Here is a 20,442-nt window from a genome sequence, read left to right as displayed (position 1 = left end):
CACTCATTGAATAGTGAATAGTTTGACAGTGTTACTTGGCCTGCAGTGTAGATGTTTGTATTCTTAGTGGGGGATTTTAGTGGGTGGGGAGTGTTCGGGAATTTTTTATGTCTGTGCATGTGGGTCTGGTGTCTGTGTGAATTTTGTTGTTTGGATATACCTTGTATATACTTACAATGACAATAAATTGATTTGAAATTTGAAATTGAATTTGAACTCATTGGCCAGAATCCTGTTGTGCAAGTGGAACCAGGACTGCTGGCAGCAATTTCCAGGCATCACCTGGCTCCCAAAGGCTTCCCAGGACAAGGAGGTTCCCTAGAGATCCCAGGAACTGGAGGGGGAAAATAGGAAACTTTTAATTCCCCCCCCCCAAAAAAAAAACCTGCTGCAGCACAGCAGTGGTTAATGGCATCATCACAACTGTTCAACAGGATTTTTGGCCACTGATATGTTAGGATCATTATGTTTGGTGCTAGGACTGCTACTATTATTTAATTCTGTTTTCTGAAGGAAATCTTTTTATTGCCTGATAGTTTGTGTTGAAAGTGGATCAACTTGTAGCAGAAACGTAGCTTTATTTAGAGACATGTTGTGGCTCTAGTTACAGATTCATCTTTAAGTATATTTGAAAGTATACATGATGAGCTGCTCCCAATTACAGTCATCTCTGGAACAGACCTATTGGCCCTTTTAGCTCACATAAATACTGAAGCAGCTATCTGCAATGAAATTAATATGGTTTGCTTCAGATATAATTTTAAACCTGTATGATTCTAAATTTAAAAATTATGAATCTGATTGCTATCTATTTTATGTTTACAGTGGGGTCTCGACTTAAGAACTTAATCCGTATTGGAAGGTGGTTCTCAAGTCGAAAAGTTCTTAAGTCGAATCTGCATTTCCCATAGGAACGCATTGAAAACCATTTAATCCGTATCTGCTCTTTTCTGTCCATAGAAACTAATGGGAAGCTGCTATTCTGCCTTCTGCCACTAGAGGGGGATATTTTCTTTCTTTTTTCCCCTTAGGTTCAGGGAAGGCAGGGAACACTAAAGGCAGCACTTTATAACTCTTTTTTTTTTTAAACGAAGCCAATTTTAAATAATGTTTTAAAGCATGTTGTGCTGATTTTTTCAGCACAAAGGCACTCAGGCAGGCTTTTTAGGTGCTGAGCAAGCCTCCGGAAGCCTGCTCAGAGCCAGCCGATCAGCTGTTAGGCAGGGAGAGGAGCGGGGAAAACCACAAAATGGCTGCCAGGCTCTTTCTGGGTGTCGGCTTTTAGCTCTTTCCTGCTCTTTTTCCTGTGGTTTGGGGGTTACCAAGGCCTGGTAAGTGACTTTATTTAACAGTACAGTGTTTATTTTTAAGTTTCTGACCCTTTCCCCCCCTCCAGAAGCCTCTAAGGGGAGGGAGGGGGGACTTTTTTCCCTGTTCCTAACTCGAGGGAAGTTCGCATGTCGAGTCCTTACTTTCCCTATAGGGCAGGTTCGTAACTCGAATTGTTCGCAAGTCGGGTTGTTCGTAAGTCGAGACCCCACTGTATATGGATGTGTTTATTAATTTAACCTAAGTGTAGGTATTTTTGACAAGGCTGGAATCCCAACAACCACCATGAGTTATAACATACAGTGGTGCCTCGCATAACGAGCGCCTAGTTGAACGATGCGGATTTTGCGATCGCAAAAGTGATTGCATTGCGATGTTTTTAATGGGTGAACATCACATTGTGGTGATCGGTAAGCGTTTCGCATTACGATGTTTAAAAACAGCTGATCGGCGGTTCCAAAATGGCCACCAGAAGAAAAAATGGCCACCCGCAGCGTTTTCGCGCAGTTTCCTCGCTTACCGAGGTGGCGAAAATGGCGACTGTATGGAGGATTTCTACTTAGTGGTGAGTTTATCCCCAATGGGTTTCAATGCGTTCCTATGGGGTTTTCCCCCCCGTATAGCGACGTTTCCAGATAGCGACGATTTATCGGGAACAGATTAATGTCGCTATGCAGGGCACCACTGTATTGGCAAAAATTAGTTTGGGGGGGGAAGACACAGAATGGGCAAGATAGCTACTTCTAACGGGAGATAGTTGAGGAATTTGAGGGTGCTTGGGGAATCCTCCTAACCTTCCTAAAGCAAAAATACCTCCTCTCCCTTTTTTCAGCCTAGGACTTTCAACTAGCCAAGGGGGTACAAAAATTGGTTTCAGAGGCCACATTTTCTCATCCTGATCTAGACCAAGGAGTCGAAAGTGAATCTGTATATCTTGTGTAGATTAGTAAAATTCAGCCTGGAGAATCAGTCCTACCCTTTTGGTGGTTCAGTTTTTTATGTGTACGGTCTTAAAGCAGAGATGGACCACTGTGGTTCAGAAAAAGATTGTAACTTTGGGGCCCAGTCATGTTCCTGTTGAAGTTTAGAGCAGTATTTCAAGTGGCTTAAACTGAGCAGCACTGCATCTTTTATTCTGTAGCACTCTCTCATTGTGTATGTTTGACTAAATGCCTTTCCATCCCTGCAGGGTAGCTTGTAGTTACAATCTTCTGTGATGTGTTTTTATGACTGTGTGTTCCAGATAATATCAAACCATGAACTGAACTGTAATATGATCAAGCCCAGTAAATATATGCAGTGTTTCCACAGCTGGTACTTAACACTGTAGAATAATGTAACATATTGAATATATTCTGAAGCTGTATTTCCTACCCAGGCTGCCTGTGACTTGCTGCGGAGAATAATACGCATCCTGTATCTCAGCAAGAGACTTCAAGGGCAGCTGCAGGGAGGAAGCAGAGAGATAACAAAAGCTGCTCAGAGCCTCAATGAGCTTGGTGAGCTGACTTGGACATTGTAGTAACATTCTGTTTACTAATTGAAAAAATCCTTTTCTTCCTTTTTTAAAAAAAAGCTTTCATCATGGAAATGTATTATTCTGTTTATTATAATAGTAGTGGACCACATAGTAAATACATCCTCTTTTGAGTGGTATTCAGTAGTGATGAAAACACCTATAAGTGATTACTTTTTTTAGCTTTCTAGTGGTAAAAAAATGAATTTCAATTGGTCAGATGAGTTTCAGATACTGAGTTTTATATGTTACTTCATTTCATGCTACAAATGCCTCAAGTCTGTGATGTGATTAGAGCTAGAATCTGAAACATTCTGTGTAGATGCACCTAAAAGACTTCTACTTTTGTATTGGACTTTGCTGTCTGTTTTGCTTGTGGCTGCAGCCTTTTGGTTTTGTGTTGGGCACTGCACTGGAGAGTGCATAGTTCCAAGTGTTGGGGTGCATGGAAAATTAGAAGTAGGGGTCTAGAGCTCAAACCAGGTTTGGTTACATAAGTCACCCGGGTCTCTTTAAATTTCACTTCACATTTTGAAACAGCTAAGTACTACCTTGAAGAGCATGTGTGGGGTGACAGGGCAAGGAAGGGCTAGAGAAGCACTGAATGGGACGTCACCAGTTAAAGCTGTGGTACCCATAAAAGCTAATGAGTTTTATAGTTTGAAATGTTTCATGCTCCACATCATCAGATATGTGGTGTGGTCTATAGATCCTGAAAGCTCATGGTATATTAAATTTGTCGGTTTTTAAGATGTTGCAGGTCTCTTTCTTGTTAAGTCTAATTATGTGCTCTTGTTAGAGCATAATAATTGCCCCATTGGATTAGATGGAGGTCTGTCTAGTCCAGCATTTTGTTTTCCACAGTGGACAGACAAATGTCTTTTGAAAGATTTACAGAGACGGCATAATAATGAGGCCTGCTGCTACTGGATTTAATTTAGTAGTAATTTTGTGTCTGTAATTAAAATTGTACTCCTCTGAGTATGGAAGTCCCATTAATTCCTTGAACTGTTCTACTCTTTTATTTCGAAGGGGCTACTTGTTATTTTCCCAAACACTTTCAGTTAGCTGCAGAGGCCCACATTTCACATAATGGGGGAGGGGGCTGACTCTGTTTCTGGCCCTAATCCCAGGATTGTGTGACTAGTGTGCCTCCAACTTATAGATATTTGCAGTTGGGAACCTTATATACATAGACCCTGCATAATCAGGGTTCCAGAATGGGTGGATGTCCATATGTGCCAGCTTACGTGAAGCAGAAGTTCAGTCCTCAATCCATGTTTTTGGTGATGTAGTTGAGAAGCTGCATAATATGAGGGAGGAGGTTGGTAAGGTAGACTTATTTTCCCCTAATCACATTTCCCTTGCTTAATATAGAATGGAAGCCTCCAGCCTCTGTTTCTTGCCAATAGAATGAACATGACAATAGTCAATGCAGTGCTACTTGCATACAGTTCTAAACACCTAGCTAACTACCTGACCTTCTCCAGTAAATAGAGGAAGTGACATGAACAGTGTTTCCCAGTGCTTATGTGGCAGTGCTAGGAACAAACTTCTTGTTTTGGAATCCCAGCATGCACTGAGCAATACACCAGAAACTGGATGATCTACAGTCTACCTTCTGGACACTCCTAGTGAGGGTGTTGTCAACCCTGAGAGAAATTCTTTTAGTTTGATCAAGGCTCTATTCCTAAGTCTCTCTTTTCAGCTATGATGTTTCATGTAAACTAGGATATCTTCCTAACTCTCCTTGCAGAGCCCAACGAAAGTCTTTTCTTGCATCCTGTTCAAATGCCATGAATTCGTCTCCATTCAAATATTTTACATTCATAAAACCTTAGTAAGTCCAATTGTTTAAAACAAGAGAGTTATTCATCTAGCGGTAGAAAAAAATCATTGTACTTTTTTTTAGTCATAGGAAATAACAGTAAGTGTGCCTTACAATTAACACAGCATTGTGTAAAAATTAAGTTTACGCTGCTAGCTGTTCAATGAACCAAAGCTACAGTGATGTCTGTAATGTGCAGTGATTATCACATGAATAATATTTGCTGGCTTAGCTGGTGTATTCTTCATGCAGCTGAATTTTGGATATGATTGTTATAATGATCCAAGAGGATTTATAAGCTAATTAATGTATTTGGTTTGAAATGTGAGTGCTCAGTTTAGCCCAGCTAGAGAGAGACATTTAACAAAAGGTTGTGCTGGGGGAGAACTATGATTTTTCACACTATGGAGCAAAACAATTTGTTATACCAAATCCAATTGCTATTCCCTACTAGAGTAGACCCAGTGAATGAGTGGGACTTCTTAAGTCAACTCTTATGTAAGTTACATTGTTTTCTTGGATCTACACTGGTCGGGAATAACAACGGGATCTCACTCTTTGTGCTTTTCTAACAGTTGTTTTGTTTAGTATCTATAAAGTAAAAAAAAATCAAATATTCTTTAAAAAATGTAGAAGCTGTATCACTTGAGTTTTTTCTTGGATAAGTCTTGAAATCTGCACATTACAGATTTTAAATGTTAAAATAATGTGTGAGATGGTGGGGTACATCATAATAAAATCCTGAATAAGATTTAATGATGAAAAATGCACATCTGGTGAAAACAAACTGGTACAGTAGATGTGGGATTTTTGGAGTTTGTGGACTCCAGCCCTCTGAAGTCTGAAAGTATTTCCCCAGCAAGACTTCTGGGGACTTTAATTAAGTATTCAGAAGTCCTGACAGGTGTTTTCATGTTCTTACTGCTGATGAATTTAGACTCAGGCAGCCATTTTCATTCTATGGGGAAGACAGGGGAAATGGATGGGCAGGGCTAAGTTCTGTGGGAGTTGCAAACGATTATGGCTCAGCACAGCATGCTTTTCAAACAACCATCAGACCCACATCCCTTGCAGATTCCTTTGAGTTGAGCCCTGCCTTCCCATTTACCATATTTTTTTCTGTGTATAAGATGATATTTTTGTCTAAAATCTTTAGACTAAAAATTGAGGGTCAACTTTTACACGGAAGTAAGCCAAGGAGAGAACTGTGCAATTGCAAGACTGTCTATACCTTGCCTCTGCAAACAGGCTTCCTCCAATCACGAGGCTTAGCTTCGTCCAATCACAAGTCTTATGTAACTGATGTCAGCTGATGCTGAATAAACCAATTGGAAAACACCTCGTTGGAGGTGGAGCATGTAGACAGTGCTCAGATGCAACAGGGACTGGTAATGTCCAAGCATTCTGAGCCCAGAGGCTGAATAAAGTGATATGCTCAAAGCTAAGTGTGATGAATAATATGACAGTACTGGTATGTAAATGTTACCTAATTACTAAATAAAATGTATTCTGTTTTATGTTTTAAATATTTATTTCTTAATTTTGATTTAGAAAAGGGGGCATCTTATACATGGGTGCATCTTATATATGGAAAATAGGGTACCTTGTTTTCTCCACAGGATGAAAATGGCTGCTGTAACCAGAGTTCATTAGCTGTAAGAGCACGAAAACACCTGTCAGGATGTTGATGGCTTGATTAAAAATCCCAGTAATCTGAGGATAATTCCTGCAGACTTCTGGGATCTGTAGCCCACAAATTCCAAATATTCCATGCCTATTCATCAGTATTCCTTAAGCAGAATTTCAGAGAAACACGTCCATATACAGTGGTGCCTCGCATAGCAATGATAATCCGTGCAGCAAAAATCGCTGCAAAGCGATTTTGTCGCTATGCGATATTAAAAAGCCCATAGGAATGCATTGAAACCCCTTCAATGCGTTCCTATGGGCTTAAAACTCACCTTAAAGCGAAAATCCTCCATACGGCGGCCATTTTCGCTGCCCGGTAAGCAAGGAATCCATCCCAGAAAACAGCGGGCAGCCATTTTTTTACCCGGTGGCCATTTTGGAACCGCCGATCAGCTGTTGGAAAATCATCGCTATGCGATAATCGGTAAGCGAAACAGCAAACCGATCATTGCAAAGTGATTTTTCCTCATAGGGAACTTCGCAATGCGATTGCAAAATCTTCGTCGCTATGCGATTTCGTCGTTAGATGGGGCGCTCGTTAAGCGAGGCACCACTGTACCGTATTTGCCGGCGTAGAAGATGACTTTTTGGGCCCAAAAAACATGCCTCCAAGTAGGGGGCGGGTGTCTTGTATGCTGGGTGCACTGAATGACGCAGGGCCGCAGTGGCCGGGGAGGAAGGCAGGCGGGCAGGCAGGCAGGCAGTCGGTCTGGATGGAGGGAGGGAAGCACAGCCTGCCATGCCTGAGCGGCCAGAGCCCACCGCCAGGCTGCCCGCCGCCCTGCGCCGCTGAACCAGCTGCTCACTCGCCCGCCACCCGCCCGTTTCCCTTTTCCTCTTCCTCCTCCTCCTCCTCCTGCCACCGCCCATTCAGCCTCTTCTGCTCTTCCTTGCCCTCTTGCTACCATGCCTGAGCCACCGCCGGGCTGCCCGCCGCGCCACTGAGCCAGCCCCGCGTGCTCTCGCCCACCACCCGCCCGTTTCCCCTCTTCCTCCTCCTGTTGGGGGGGGTCGTCTTATACGGCCGGTCGCCTTGTGCGCCGGCAAATATGGTACATACCTGTATGTTTACTGTTTCCCTTTGTAGAAGAGTTTGTAGAATAAAAAGGTTCAAGAGGTCAGTGTTGATGGTTTCTGCACATTATATTTTAAAATCTGTTTAAATGTGCACACATGCATTCATATGTACTCATTTCCATCAGACTCCCAAATGCTCTCTCTCTCTTTCGTTTTTAAGAAAATTGTGAGGATCATTGTGTGCCATATTGTTAATTTTAATTTAAGAATAAATCAGCTTCTACACTAAGAATAAGGGATGCCCTTTGCACGAAACTGATTTGTATGATAGTTTCTTAGCTATTCTTTGTCTTTGATTTAGCTGTGTGGAGTTCTGAACCAGTGCCAAGTTATATGCTAGCATCCCTGGCCTCTGTGACTACAAAATATCTTGATCGCAAGTGCCATTTTACTGCTCTGCAGGAGTCTTGGATAAAAGAATTCTTGAAAGATCTCCAGGCTGAAGTTCATGTGCCTGAGCCAAAGTGTTTTATTCCAATGTGCTCATTACATGACTAATATCCAAACACACTGTATCACTCCTGTGCAAAAAAAACGAACTGGGGTTCAGAGACAAGGAGCAGACAATAGGATTGTGCTTCCTTTTCTTCTTATATTCTATTATTGCCAACCCAGGATAAAATCAACCCCAGAGCACTCCTAAACATAACTAGAGAGCCTTAGTTATAGCTACATTCCTGCAGATTATACAGTTTAAATTTTTAAAATAGAAATAGATTTAGTGTGCTCCTCTTCATAGTACACAGTGTTCTTCTAATTTCCTAACTGTCTGTAGAAACGTTTTGCTTTACAAAACAAAAGGCATCGCCTGCAGAATTTGTAATATAAGGGCAAAATCCAATATCACACTAGGAACTGATCACCAACAGAGTATTCTTTGCACCCCTTGCCCTATGTAGAAGATGAAAAGAAAACGATAAAAGAAAAAGGAAGTATAAGAAAAATAAAAAGTGCTTTGTGGTACCTTAAAACCTAACACATGTATTTCACTGTGAACTTTTTGGGATTCTTCCTCAGCCACATGGAGTGTAATTGTTATATACAGTACATGGAGGTCATGGTAGTGGGGTGGGGACCAAGTATGGATAGAAGAGAAGATAAGTTATTTTAAAAATGGCAATGGTGTTGCTGTTTTAAAAGCCAATCGCTAAGATAATTGTTACCCTTTCCCCCCATCTTGCCTGGTCCCTGTCCCTACCATGTAGCTGTATAACTACTATGCTCCACTTATTTGAGGAAATGCCTTGTAATCTACAAAAGCTCACACTGAATTAAGGTGTGAGCTTCTTCTTCTGCATCACTGAAGTAGATACAGTAAATAGGAAACAAGTTATAGTGATCCTAATAGGGTTTTCAATATATTTGGGTAAGTAATGTTAAAGAAAGAGAAGTATAAACGTCCTTTGAATGTGTACTACTCACCTCTGTGCTGATACTGCATTTTCTGAAACACTCATTACTTTCAAGAACAGCATAAATGATAGTAAAAGCTGCCTAGAATCAGCAGTCAACAGTTACAAAATATGACTGTATATGATACATTGGCTGAAATCCTGTTTGCACAACTATACCCATGAAAGGCTGATGATGTCATCAGTAGGGGTAATCTTTGGATATTAAACATTTCCAACTTCTGTCCCTTACCTTCCAAATGATGGAATGTATTACGTGGGAACTATGGGAGCCCTGAGATAGAAATAGGAAGAATTTAATTTCTGAAAATAACTCTCTGCTGATGGCATCAGCAGTCTTCCATGGGAGTAGTTGTGCAAACAATATTTCGACCTTTATTTTTAATACTAATAATAACAAAACAATGGGAATATTCAGCGTAGTTATTATACATTGGCTGAAATCCTGTTGCATAGTGTAGTATGTTGCAAGTTGATTAGGCCAACTGAATCACTAGAATTTATGGAGGAGTTGATTTACCCAATACCCAGTGATTCATTGAGTCTACACTACATGTGACTTACTAATCTAAACAACAGGATTTCAGCCAATGTCTTATCTGGACAACAGTGCTGTAAGGTAATGAAGTGCTATTAACTTCAAATTGTAGATGGTGGAGCTGAAAGTGAGAGGGTCATGGCTTACCTAATGCCTACCATGGAAGCAGGAAGATCTGGTACAATGGTATCCTGATTTGCCATTTATTTTCTCAGCCACTACACTTGCTGTCATGAGTTTTTGGCTGAAATCCTGTTGCAAGGAGGGTCCTGTAACATTTCATAGAGGCCTGAGTAGCATAGCCCTGATTTTATGGTGCAAATGTTGCCCAGCGAACAAGTTTTATTTGGTGCTTTAATGAGACTATTGAAAGTAACCATTGTGGGATTAAAATACCGATGCATTTATGTGTACGCTAAGTACTCTGAAGCACTCTCAATCATTTGAAACCTTTTAAATTCATTCTAATGAGAGAGAAGATGGTTTTGTTATTCAGCAAGATGAAGCAGCTGGCTTAAGCCACAATAGTGTCAATGTAATATATATTCATTAATATCCAGTGAACTGAAATGTGTAAGCCTGTTCTCCTGTGAACTGAAATGTTTAAGCCTCTGTTTCAGGCTAAACACAGAAGCTCCTTTGGGTGCCTGTGCAACCCCAAAGTGTATCCTGTAGAAAATCTCTTTTATGTATGCAAAAATAATTCTTTATAGAATTTAAAACCAGAGTGTCCTGTTATTAATGAATTCACTTAGTATCTAATTTTCTTTCAAAAACCTATGAAAATAATTTATCATAGCTAAGTAATGATTAATTGTTCAGTTACAGCTCTGTAGTGGAGAGAGACTGAGGCCATTTCATAGGATTAGTCTTTCAGCTTTCATGGTTGCTTAAGAACAATAATTTTAGTGCTTATCTACTGTTTTCATTAGAAGAAGGTCTATTTTTATATATGAAGAGCCTAACAAAAATTTGAAAATTAAATGTAAGTGGCTTCTGTTTGTACTGTATGTTGAGATATCTCAGTTCAAGTGTTTGAATTCCTCTGAATTCCTGGCTTTATAGCGGCTCAATAATATTTTATGTGCTAAAGTTGTGTTGGGTGAGTAGCTCAGTGAGTTGGGTACTTGACTGTGGAGCCGGAGGTTGGGAGTGGAATTCCCTGCAGTGTTTCCTGGGAGAAGAGCCAGACTGTGTTAGCCTTGAGCAGGCTGCACAGTCCCTGCGTGCCCAAGAAGAATGGAATAGCAAACCATGTCTGAGTACACTGTAACTAGAAAATCCTGGAAAGAGTTGCCATGTGTCAGGATCAATTTAACAGCATGTTGTTATAGTTATATTACAATTGCACTGAACATAGAAGAGAGAGATTAGAGATGTGTGCTTTCTTAGACATGAGAGGTGTTAAACATGTTACACAAAATATTCCAGAGCTGAAATAATTTGCTAAGATAGGTGCAAAGATGCTATTCTTTAAAATTCCCAGTTCTCTATAGGAGAGCATATATTCCACTGACAAATATGAAACGAATCCTCTTTTTCTCTGTTGCCGTTACTGAATTCTTCAGGCACCAAAAGAATCATTGTACGGGAGATGGCATACCAGATTGGTTTTAGGCTTAGCCGCATCCTCCATCTATTCCAGAACAGTGCCTAATCTGATCATGTTTCCGTGCGTAACTGCTGGAAAGCCCATTTTCACACTAGACAGTGTCAAAGGATTTGAAAGAAGCATTATTATAAATATTCCCTAAGGTGTGGATGTCACCCAAAATATCAGCTAATGTCTCTGAACTGAATGTTTGATGTGATATTGAGACAGAATGCCTTTGTTTTTAAAGAGGGCTGGTGCTTGAGTGTTTTAATTTATTGGCAAAATAAATTGATCCTAAAAAAAGGCACACCTTTTTGCATTGATGTAAGATTATATAGCATCTTTCACTAACCTGGTGTCTACTAGATCAGTGGTTCTCAACCTTGGGTAACCCAGGTGTTCTTGGACTGCAGCTCCCAGAAACCTTCACCACTAGCTCTCCTGACCAGGGTTTCTGGGAGCTGAAGTCCAGGAACAGCTGTGTTATCCAAGGCTGGGAAACATTGCTCTAGATTTTTCAAGCTACAGCCCTCATCACCTCTCACCCTCTGCCATGTTGGCTGATGTTCATAGGATTTTTTATACAAAACATATGGAAGGAAATAGGGTGAGGAAGACTGCCATCAGCTTGCTGGTGCAGTTGATTTATGTTCCAGTGGACTATATTTGAATCATAGTAATTGCCAGTATTATATCTGATTTTAGAGAATCTTATCAGTGGCTATTTGTGAATTATAAATGTTTAAGGGGTATTATTATGCTTAGGATCCAAAGATTAGGAAAATCAGACCAAATGTTTATGCACTTGAATATGTAAAACTGCTAATTAATTTCTGTGTTGATCTTAAAAGAGTAAGTTGTTTTTCCAGGAAACTGTGTCTTAAGTCCTTGAGTCAGCAGCATGCCATCTCTTAAATGGCTGGAGCAAGTCATGTTGATATAGCTAGTAAGATGAATTGGCATTTAAATGCTACAGAGTTTGTTTCTGTGAACAGTTGGATTTTATTTTTTTTTTGGTTTATCTGTGGGCTTCCCAAGGGGCAATCCTACAATTAGGGCTTTGTAAATCACCTTCCGCTGGGGACGTGGTGGCGCTGTGGGCTAAACCGCAGAAACCTGTGCTGCAGGGTCAGAAGACCAAGCAGTCGTAAGATCGAATCCACGCAACGGAGTGAGCACCCGTCGCTTGTCCCAACTCCCGCCAGCCTAGCGGTTCTAAAGCATGCAAATGCGAGTAGATTAATAGGAACCACCTCGGTGGGAAGGTAACAGCGTTCCGTGTCTAAGTCGCACTGGCCATGTGACCACGGAAGATTGTCTTCGGACAAAACGCTGGCTCTGTGGCTTGGAAACGGGGATCAGCACCGCCCCCTAGAGTCAAACACGACTGGACAAAAATTGTTAAGGGGAACCTTTACCTTTACCTTTACCTTAATTCATCTTCCATGGTGTAGTGGAAACTGTTACAGTCATTATAGTTTACTCAATGAATGTTGCATTTTAAAAAATGGCACAGAGAGATTCATTAATAAGCCCACAGCATGTTCTTTCTGTATCCTTATCTAGACTGACACACTACACATTTCAAAATAAACCAAATGAAAGAAAACCAGCCATTATTAGCTTTGTAGAAAAGAGACCTGCAACAGGGTGTTACAGTTTAGAGTATTCCTGCTCACAATGTTCAGTTCTTCCCTCTCCCCTGTTTTTTCCTCCTACCAGTCAAGTTTCTGTGGCAATTAAGGATGCTCAATCTTCATTTGGATAACCCTCGGGGGGTTTTCACTTTAGAGATCTCTTGATATTTCTGCAAACCCGACCATATCCGTATTTTATGCATGGATAGTACTATTTTGCTATGCATGCACTGTCAGGAAGTAAGGACACTGATGAACTCCAGATCACACACAATATTGTATTTTTGTAAAAGTATGAATGAATATACCCACTGATAAATGTCCTTTACCTTTGTCATTATAGCTGCATTCTACCATATTTGCATTATCAGGAGAGAGTACCTTTTAAGTTTATTGACTCATCTTTTTCCCTACAGTTTTTCTTTCTCATGCACCTCATGGCTTGCAAGTCTGTTACACTTTCAGTTTTTAAATAATGAATCTTGTGTATATTTCAGCTACTGTTCTATAAAAATGCTTTTTTTTCTTTTTAAAATTATGGTTGCTGTGCAAATCTCTCTCTCTCTCTCTCTCTCTCTCTCTCTCTATTTATTTATTTATTTATTTATTTATTTATTTATTTATTTATTATACTTTTATGCCATGCCTTCTGGATGGTTTTTACAGCAGAGAACAAAATGCAATTAAAAATCATAAAACACCAACATGACAAATTCATATGACATCATTAAATAAAATAAACAACTGAACAAGGTATCAAAACACAACTACAGTAAATTAAATTAATCAACAAATAAAATTCAAAATTAATAAACTTTAAACATTTAAAACGGGGGGCAGTGACAGATGCTAAATATGCATAATCAGCAGCTATTAAATGAAATGGATTGAAAAGCCTGCCTGAATAGAAAGGTTTTCAAAGATTTCTTGAATGTTACCAAGGAAGGGGCCAGGAGAATTACATTCCACAATTGGGCAGCAACCATAGAAAAGCCTGAGTTCTTGTTCTTTCCTTCTGGGCTTCTCTAGAGATTGGCAACCTCAAAGCATAACTGCCCGTACTACCCATGTTACCCGTTCTTGGGAAGCATGGGTAGTATGGGCAGTTCCACTTGGAAGGAGGCAATCAGCCATGTACTGAGGTCCCATACCATTAAGGGCTATATAGGTCGAAGCCAGCACCTTGAACCTGATATGGAAACGAACTGGAAACCAGTGCAGGGAGGCCAGTACTGGGGTGATATGCTGATGCTTAAATGATACTGTAACGAGTCTGACTACCACATTCTGTACCTGCTGAAGTTTCCGTATCCGTCTCAAAGGCAGCCCCACATTGAACACATTGCAGTAATATAACCTTGAGATTTCCAAAGCATGGACCAGTGTGATGAGAGACCTGCAGTCAAGCTAGGGACGCAGCTGAGCAATATGCCTGAGATGGAAATAGGCTGACCGGACCACAGACAGTATCTGAGATTCCATCGGTATTGCTGGGTCCAGAAGGACAGCCAGACTGCGAACCTCATCCTTGGTCGGAGATAGTGTCCCTCCCCCCAGAAGAAAAGGAGTCACCCAGTCCATAGACTGCAGGAGCCCCCACACAGAGGATCTCCGTCTTGTCCAAGTTCAATCTCAGCCTGTTTGCCCCCACCCACTCCAGTATTGCAGTCTGGCAGCACTCAAAGGATGGGGCGCCATCCACTACAGAAGGGTGGAAGGAGAGATAGAGCTAGGTGTCATCAGTGTACTGATGACACGATACTCCAAATCTCCAGATGACCTCCCCCAGCAGTCTCATGTAGATATTAAAAAGCAAAGGAGAAATGATTTAATTAATTAATTAATTAATTAATATGCCGACCAAACTACCCAAAGGTCTCTGGGTGGCACTCCAGTTTAGAGTCTAGGGATCAGAGACCATCTCCCCAAGGTTCACTCTCTGGGGCTGGTCGTTGAGGAAGGATTGGAGCCAGGAAAATGCCAGGCTCTTCAATCCTGAGAGCCTTCCCAGAAGGATACTGTATTGTGGTTGACAGTATCAAATGCTGCTGAGATGTCAAGGAGGACCATCAGGGATATTTTGCCCCTGTTGGCCTCCCTCAGAAGTTTACTGTACAGGCGACCAAGGCCATCTCTGTGCCATGATGAGGCCTACATCCAGAGTGGAACGGACCAAGGGCATTGGTCTCATCTAGGTATGTTCTGCAGATGATAGCTTTCCAACAAATAAGGGTTATGTGTGGGGTTGAGTCTGCATCACAGATTTCTGTGATTGGAAAGAGGCAAAATGAGGTTTAGCAGAGAGAAATGTCATGCAGTCGTAAGCAAGTGCAGTGTAGGACTCAGGATGCAATAAAGTCTGTTTAGTGCAGCAGGATTTCTAGCAGATTTTGCTCCCGAAATCTGAAGTAAGCTGTCTTTCAGCACCCTCCAGGACTAGGTGCCACTTGAACTTTCTGGTAGCAGTTGCATTCACCAGCTACAACTTGCCCCCAAGGCATGAGCAGGTTTACTCAGTAGATGTGTGCTCCAGTGGTCTGGACAGCTGAGCAGCTCCCAGTGTGACTAGGTGAACTCAAGACTGGGGAATATAGCAGCATGGCTGCAAAGCAAACTAGGGGCTTGGTGAGAGGCAAAGCAGTAGCGTCTGATTTGCTAATCAGCCACATATGGGCCTATACAAATGTCTCAGTGTGCCCATGGCTGACATTAGGTTTGAATCCATTTCCCCTTGTTTTTTCGCTTGGAGTTTGGTTCGCTCACTGTTTTCGGAGAAAGGCAGCCATTCATGTTTCTGCTCATGCACTTCAGATGGTCACCAAGATATGAGCTCTTGTGACCTGTTAGTGCCAACTCTCTATTTTAACCCGTATGATGTTTGTGCTGCTTTAATTTCATCCAGGGCAGAAACATATTACGCATGCTTCGTAAAATCCACTCAACATACCTGTACATTATCATTTTTCATGACCACTATGTGCAGTGATTTGCAGAGTGGTTCTTGGGTTCTGCATGCCTTTTTCAATCTCCCTTGCTGTGTACATCACAGTAATATGTAAAGTGCTGAGATACCATATTTATATGGCTGAAATATTTTTTTGACCATATTATATCCAAACACTAGTACAGTGGGGTCTCGACTTATGAACGACCCTACTTGTGAACAATTCAACTTACAAACCCACCCTATAGGGAAAATAAGGACTCGACATCCGAACTTCCCTCGAGTTAGGAATAGGAAAAAAAGTGCCCCCTCCCTCCCCTTAGAGGCTTCTGGAGGGGAAAAAAAGTCAGAAACTTAAAAATAAATAAAAGAAAGTCACTTACCAGGCCTTGTTAGCCCCCAAACAGCAGGAAAAAGAGCAGGAAACAGCTAAAAGTCCACACCAGAAGGGAGCCTGGCAGCCATTTTGTGCTTTTCTCCTGTTCCTGCCCTCTCCTCTCCCCGCCTATCAGCTGATCGGCTGGTTCTGAAGAGGCTTGGGGAGGCTTGCTCAGCACTTTAAAAGCCTGCCTGTGTTTCTTTGTGCTGAAAAAATCAGCACAACATGTTTTAAAACATGCTATAAAATTGGCTTCGTTGAAAAAAAAGATTTCAAATGTGCTTTGCAAACTGTTCCCTGCCTTCCCCCTCCTTTCCTGAACCTAAGGGGAAAAAAAATTAAAAATATCCCCCTCTAGTGGCAGAAGGCAGAATAGCAGCTTCCTATTAGTTTCTATAGATGGAAAAGAGCAGATACGGATTAAAGGGTTTTCAATGCATTCCTATGGGAAATGCAGATTCAACCTACGAACTTTTCGACCTAAGAACCACCTTCCAATACGGATTAAGATCGTAAGTCAAGACCCCACTGTATGTTTGGATTGTAGAACTGAGTCCATCCTATCTTCTATTAAACAACCTACACATTGCTTGGAGAGCTCTGAAGAGTCAGAGCTGTCTTTGGGTGGGCAGAGTATGGTATGAACAAGCTGTTCACGAGAAGGGCAGTGATTGTGCAGCGTTAAATGACTTCTAATGAGTCTAACCGGATTTTGAAGGTAAATGAGATATTTAAGGAGAGGTTTTACCAGTTCTGCACACCTCTAGTGAGATTCCATGGCCAGGGAGGGATTTGAACCCAGGTCATTACTCTGTCTACGATACCACATTGAATATTCCCTGTCCCATTCTAGCAGCTCAAAATACCACAGTTAATGTTTTCTGGCTTGCAACTGTGCAACCATTTTGGGAAGAAAAAAGGGATTTGCAATTCTAGTTTTTGAGGATACTGAAATAGTGTACTGTGATTTGCCAAAATAAGGAAGTTACGTACTAATCAGATGGAGCATTGAGAGAGGGAAGTGGGAGAGTATGCAGGCACAGCATTCCTTCACATATTGTCAGATTGTAGCCTGCTTTTGCAGCTAAAGCAATTTGCAGTATGAGGGAAAACACTGTCTTGGATTCCCTGAAAATTCTGCAGTGTGTGTCAGATCAGCATTCATATCTTGGCTTAATAAACCGAGAGAGGAATGAGCCTTTTGACTTTGTGCATAGACCTTTTTTGTAATGGTTCATTTTGATAAATCTTTTGATTAGGGCAGTTAATAAGTTAGAACTGCAGAAATGGAAGGGACCTTGTGGATCATAAAAGCCCAGCCAATGTCAAGGAGGCGTACTGGGGAAATTGAACTCCCAACGTCTCAACTAAAATGAACAAACATGCAGCCTTTAATTAATAGCAGTTTGTCCAGATTTGGGGGACTACACCAAAACGTCTTTGTAACAAGTCAGGTTATTAAACTAAGCCTTGAAGTAGATCCATATACAATCTCCATATCTATAATTTTTTACTCCCGGCATGAAGGAAGAAGTGAATGGACTGTGAATACATGCAGAAGGTCCATTTGTTGGTTTATTAAGCTGAGATGCAGTTATCTCTACCCTTTCACTGTCACACAATACACATTGGCCTTAATCCAGAGTCCTGTGCAGATTCAGTGTAAATTCCATTGAACTTAGTCAGACTTTCTTGTGAGTAGACATATCTAAGATAATTATGTTAGAAAACTTAAAACTAGGAAGTTGGCTTTAGAACATTCTTTAAATAATACTGTCTGGTAGTAAAATACAAGATGTAGGTTACACTATCGAGTTAAAGCCATCCATCGTGGAGGGGTAAGGAATACAAATTAAAGATTGTAGTAAGATAACTGAAGGGCAATCAATTATTTCCTTAATCTGACTGATAAGAGGAACTAGGACATGCTATCTGATATAAGCATTGTTCTTTTTCTGCCCTGAGTGACTGCATAGTAGCTGAGGCAAAAGCAATGCTGAAATGAAGTACAGTAAATGAAGTACATTGCAACCATAACACATTTATCAAACATCTTAGAGCTTTTCAATCCAGATGGTAGCATTCTAGGACTTTTATCTATACTGTGTTTTAGTACTGCATCATCTGACAGCTAGCGTAAATTCTCTTGTCAATCTATAAGGATTCTAAAAACGATCTTTTTAATATTTGCAAAATAATTTTTTTACAATTAGGAATGTTGCAGCATTATACCATCAAAGCAATTTGAATTGCTTGTGTTGTAGTTTAGATTATATATAGTGAATCTGTGTTGAAATGAAACTTGCTTTGGACATTGACAATTTAGAATATGTGGGCTAGATGTGTGGAACTCTTAGTCAAAGGAAGTGTCACCAGCCTTATATTAATTTTTGAGTAGGGCTTCGGTGAGACAGGTAGAAGGGAACCTTCTTCTGCATTATTTCATTAAAATAGCAGTTTGAGCAGCTGGTGAGTGGGGACATGTCACTTTCTTTGTAACTTCTGTTTGGAAAGTCTGTGCATGGTTAAACATTAAATGTAATGATGAGATAAAATTTGACAAGAAATTCACCTATGCTCATCATTAGATTTGATGGAGTTGAATTTGAGGTTTATTTTGATATTTCCCCCCCCTTAAACATAATTTATATTACATGGTATTACATTTTACAGGAAGGTTAATCTAGTTTCGCTGATCAGCCTGCTAGTGATGCCTTTGTAGGAAGCAATTCCAATTGCTTTGCCAACCTTAACTATATTCTTCAGAATTTTATTTAAACTATCCTGGTAAGTTAGAAGGCTGGATGAAAATAAATGATTTAAAAATCAAAAGGTTTTAATTTAAGATGTGCAATAGTTCAAATATTTCATTGTGGAATCTGGATTATGAGACAATGGTTGAAATTAAATTTTTCCAATTCCCGCTGAAGCTCCTGAGACTCCCATGGGGTCCCTTTGTCATGGGGAAACCATTAGGGGTTGCAGGTTGGAGGGGGGACATTTTTAATTTCTGAAAGCCATGGTAATTTCCAGAAGGTAAAGACTTCCCTGACAAAATGGGAGCTCTAACTACCACACAATTGCACTCATTTCACACACTAGCAAGGTTATGCTCAAAATCCTCCAAGGTAGGCTTCAGCAGTACATGGACCGAGAACTCCCACAAGTACAAGCTGGATTTCGAAGGGGCAGAGGAACTAGAGACCAAATTGCTAACATGCGCTGGATTATGGAGAAAGCCAGAGAGTTCCAGAAAAACATCTACTTCTGCTTCATTGACTAAGCAAAAGCATGGCAGAAAGTGAGGAGGACTTAAAGAACCTCTTAATGAGGATGAAAGAGGAGAGTGCAAAAAATGGTCTGAAACTCAACATCAAAACAACTAAGATCATGGCCACTGGTCCCATCACCTCCTGGCAAATAGAAGGGGAGGATATGGAGGCAGTGACAGATTTTACTTTCTTGGGCTCCATGATCACTGCAGAGGGTGACAGCAGCCAAGAAATTCAAAGATGCCTGCTTCTTGGAAGGAAAGCAATGATAAACCCAGACAGCACCTTAAAAAGCCACTCTTCCCCCCTGCCTTAATTCAAGCTTTCTCTTTTGGTTGCCTGGTCTTTTTCATAGTTTTGAGTCTCTCTCTCTCTCTCCCCCCCCTCTCTCACACACGCACATACACACACACACACACACATCCATATCCATATCCACATTTAAATAAGGTTGATGAAGCTCTCGGTCTCTCACACCTTCCTTCCCTCCTTATCTTGATCCTTTCCCTCCTGCGTGCTTGCAGTCATTTCCGGAGGAAGCAGTCATTCAGAAGCCCTGGATTGATTGATTGCCTGGGGCTAATCCACAGCTGTAACCAATCAAGCATGCTTATCTCCAATCTTTGAAAGAACGGAGGATTTACAAGTGCCCTACAACCACCAAGGAAGTAACAGGGAGAGGTGGTTTACAATTTGAGGTTTGGCTGCAGAGGGTGGGGGTAGGAGGGAGGGGGTAGCACTCTGCTCATTACCCCCAGGATTTCCCCTTTTATCCCATTTGGGGTAATTTACCCCTGTTCCCCGACCACTGATTTAGATCAATCTTTCTATCTTCCCAAGCACTCACTCTAATTCTCGATCTATAAGACACTATGTGTGATTGGGTTCTTTTGAAAGTTGTGGCAATTCCTCTGTTTTGGCACGAAGAAAGGACGGAAGCCTTTTTAAATCTTTCTCAGTTTCAACTTTATTAACTGGTGGTGTCTCAACTGTGACACCGACAGGATCAAAACATGACAGATCAGTTAATTGTCCATAACTTGACAGCCTTGATTGTTCTTGTAAACGAAGATTTACTGTGGGGCTGGACCAAACCGTTCGCAATCTGTAATCATGTGAAGGGGAGCACTCCGCATCGCGCAAACCGTTCCACAGCATGGGTGATGCGCCCAGTTGCCCTCCTTCGGCGGGGTGTTGTAGATTGGGTCTGGGCGTATTCCTTTCCTC

At 41.1% G+C, this 20,442-nt stretch overlaps 1 protein-coding gene across 2 annotated transcripts in view; it reads left to right on the top strand.

Moving 5' to 3' along the window:
• The window catches only part of COG5 (component of oligomeric golgi complex 5), a 224,059-nt gene that overhangs the window by 34,487 nt on the left and 169,130 nt on the right, over nt 1–20,442 (top strand). For both annotated transcript variants that reach the window (XM_020813076.3, XM_078394349.1), the window contains exon 6: nt 2,708–2,828. In XM_020813076.3, the coding sequence (XP_020668735.3) occupies nt 2,708–2,828 (121 nt within the window). The remainder of the gene's footprint in view (nt 1–2,707; nt 2,829–20,442) is intronic.

Source organism: Pogona vitticeps, chromosome 5 (assembly GCF_051106095.1).
Source record: "Pogona vitticeps strain Pit_001003342236 chromosome 5, PviZW2.1, whole genome shotgun sequence".
NCBI classification, from domain to species: domain Eukaryota; kingdom Metazoa; phylum Chordata; class Lepidosauria; order Squamata; family Agamidae; genus Pogona; species Pogona vitticeps.
This window is presented reverse-complemented; position numbering and strand designations above follow the sequence as displayed.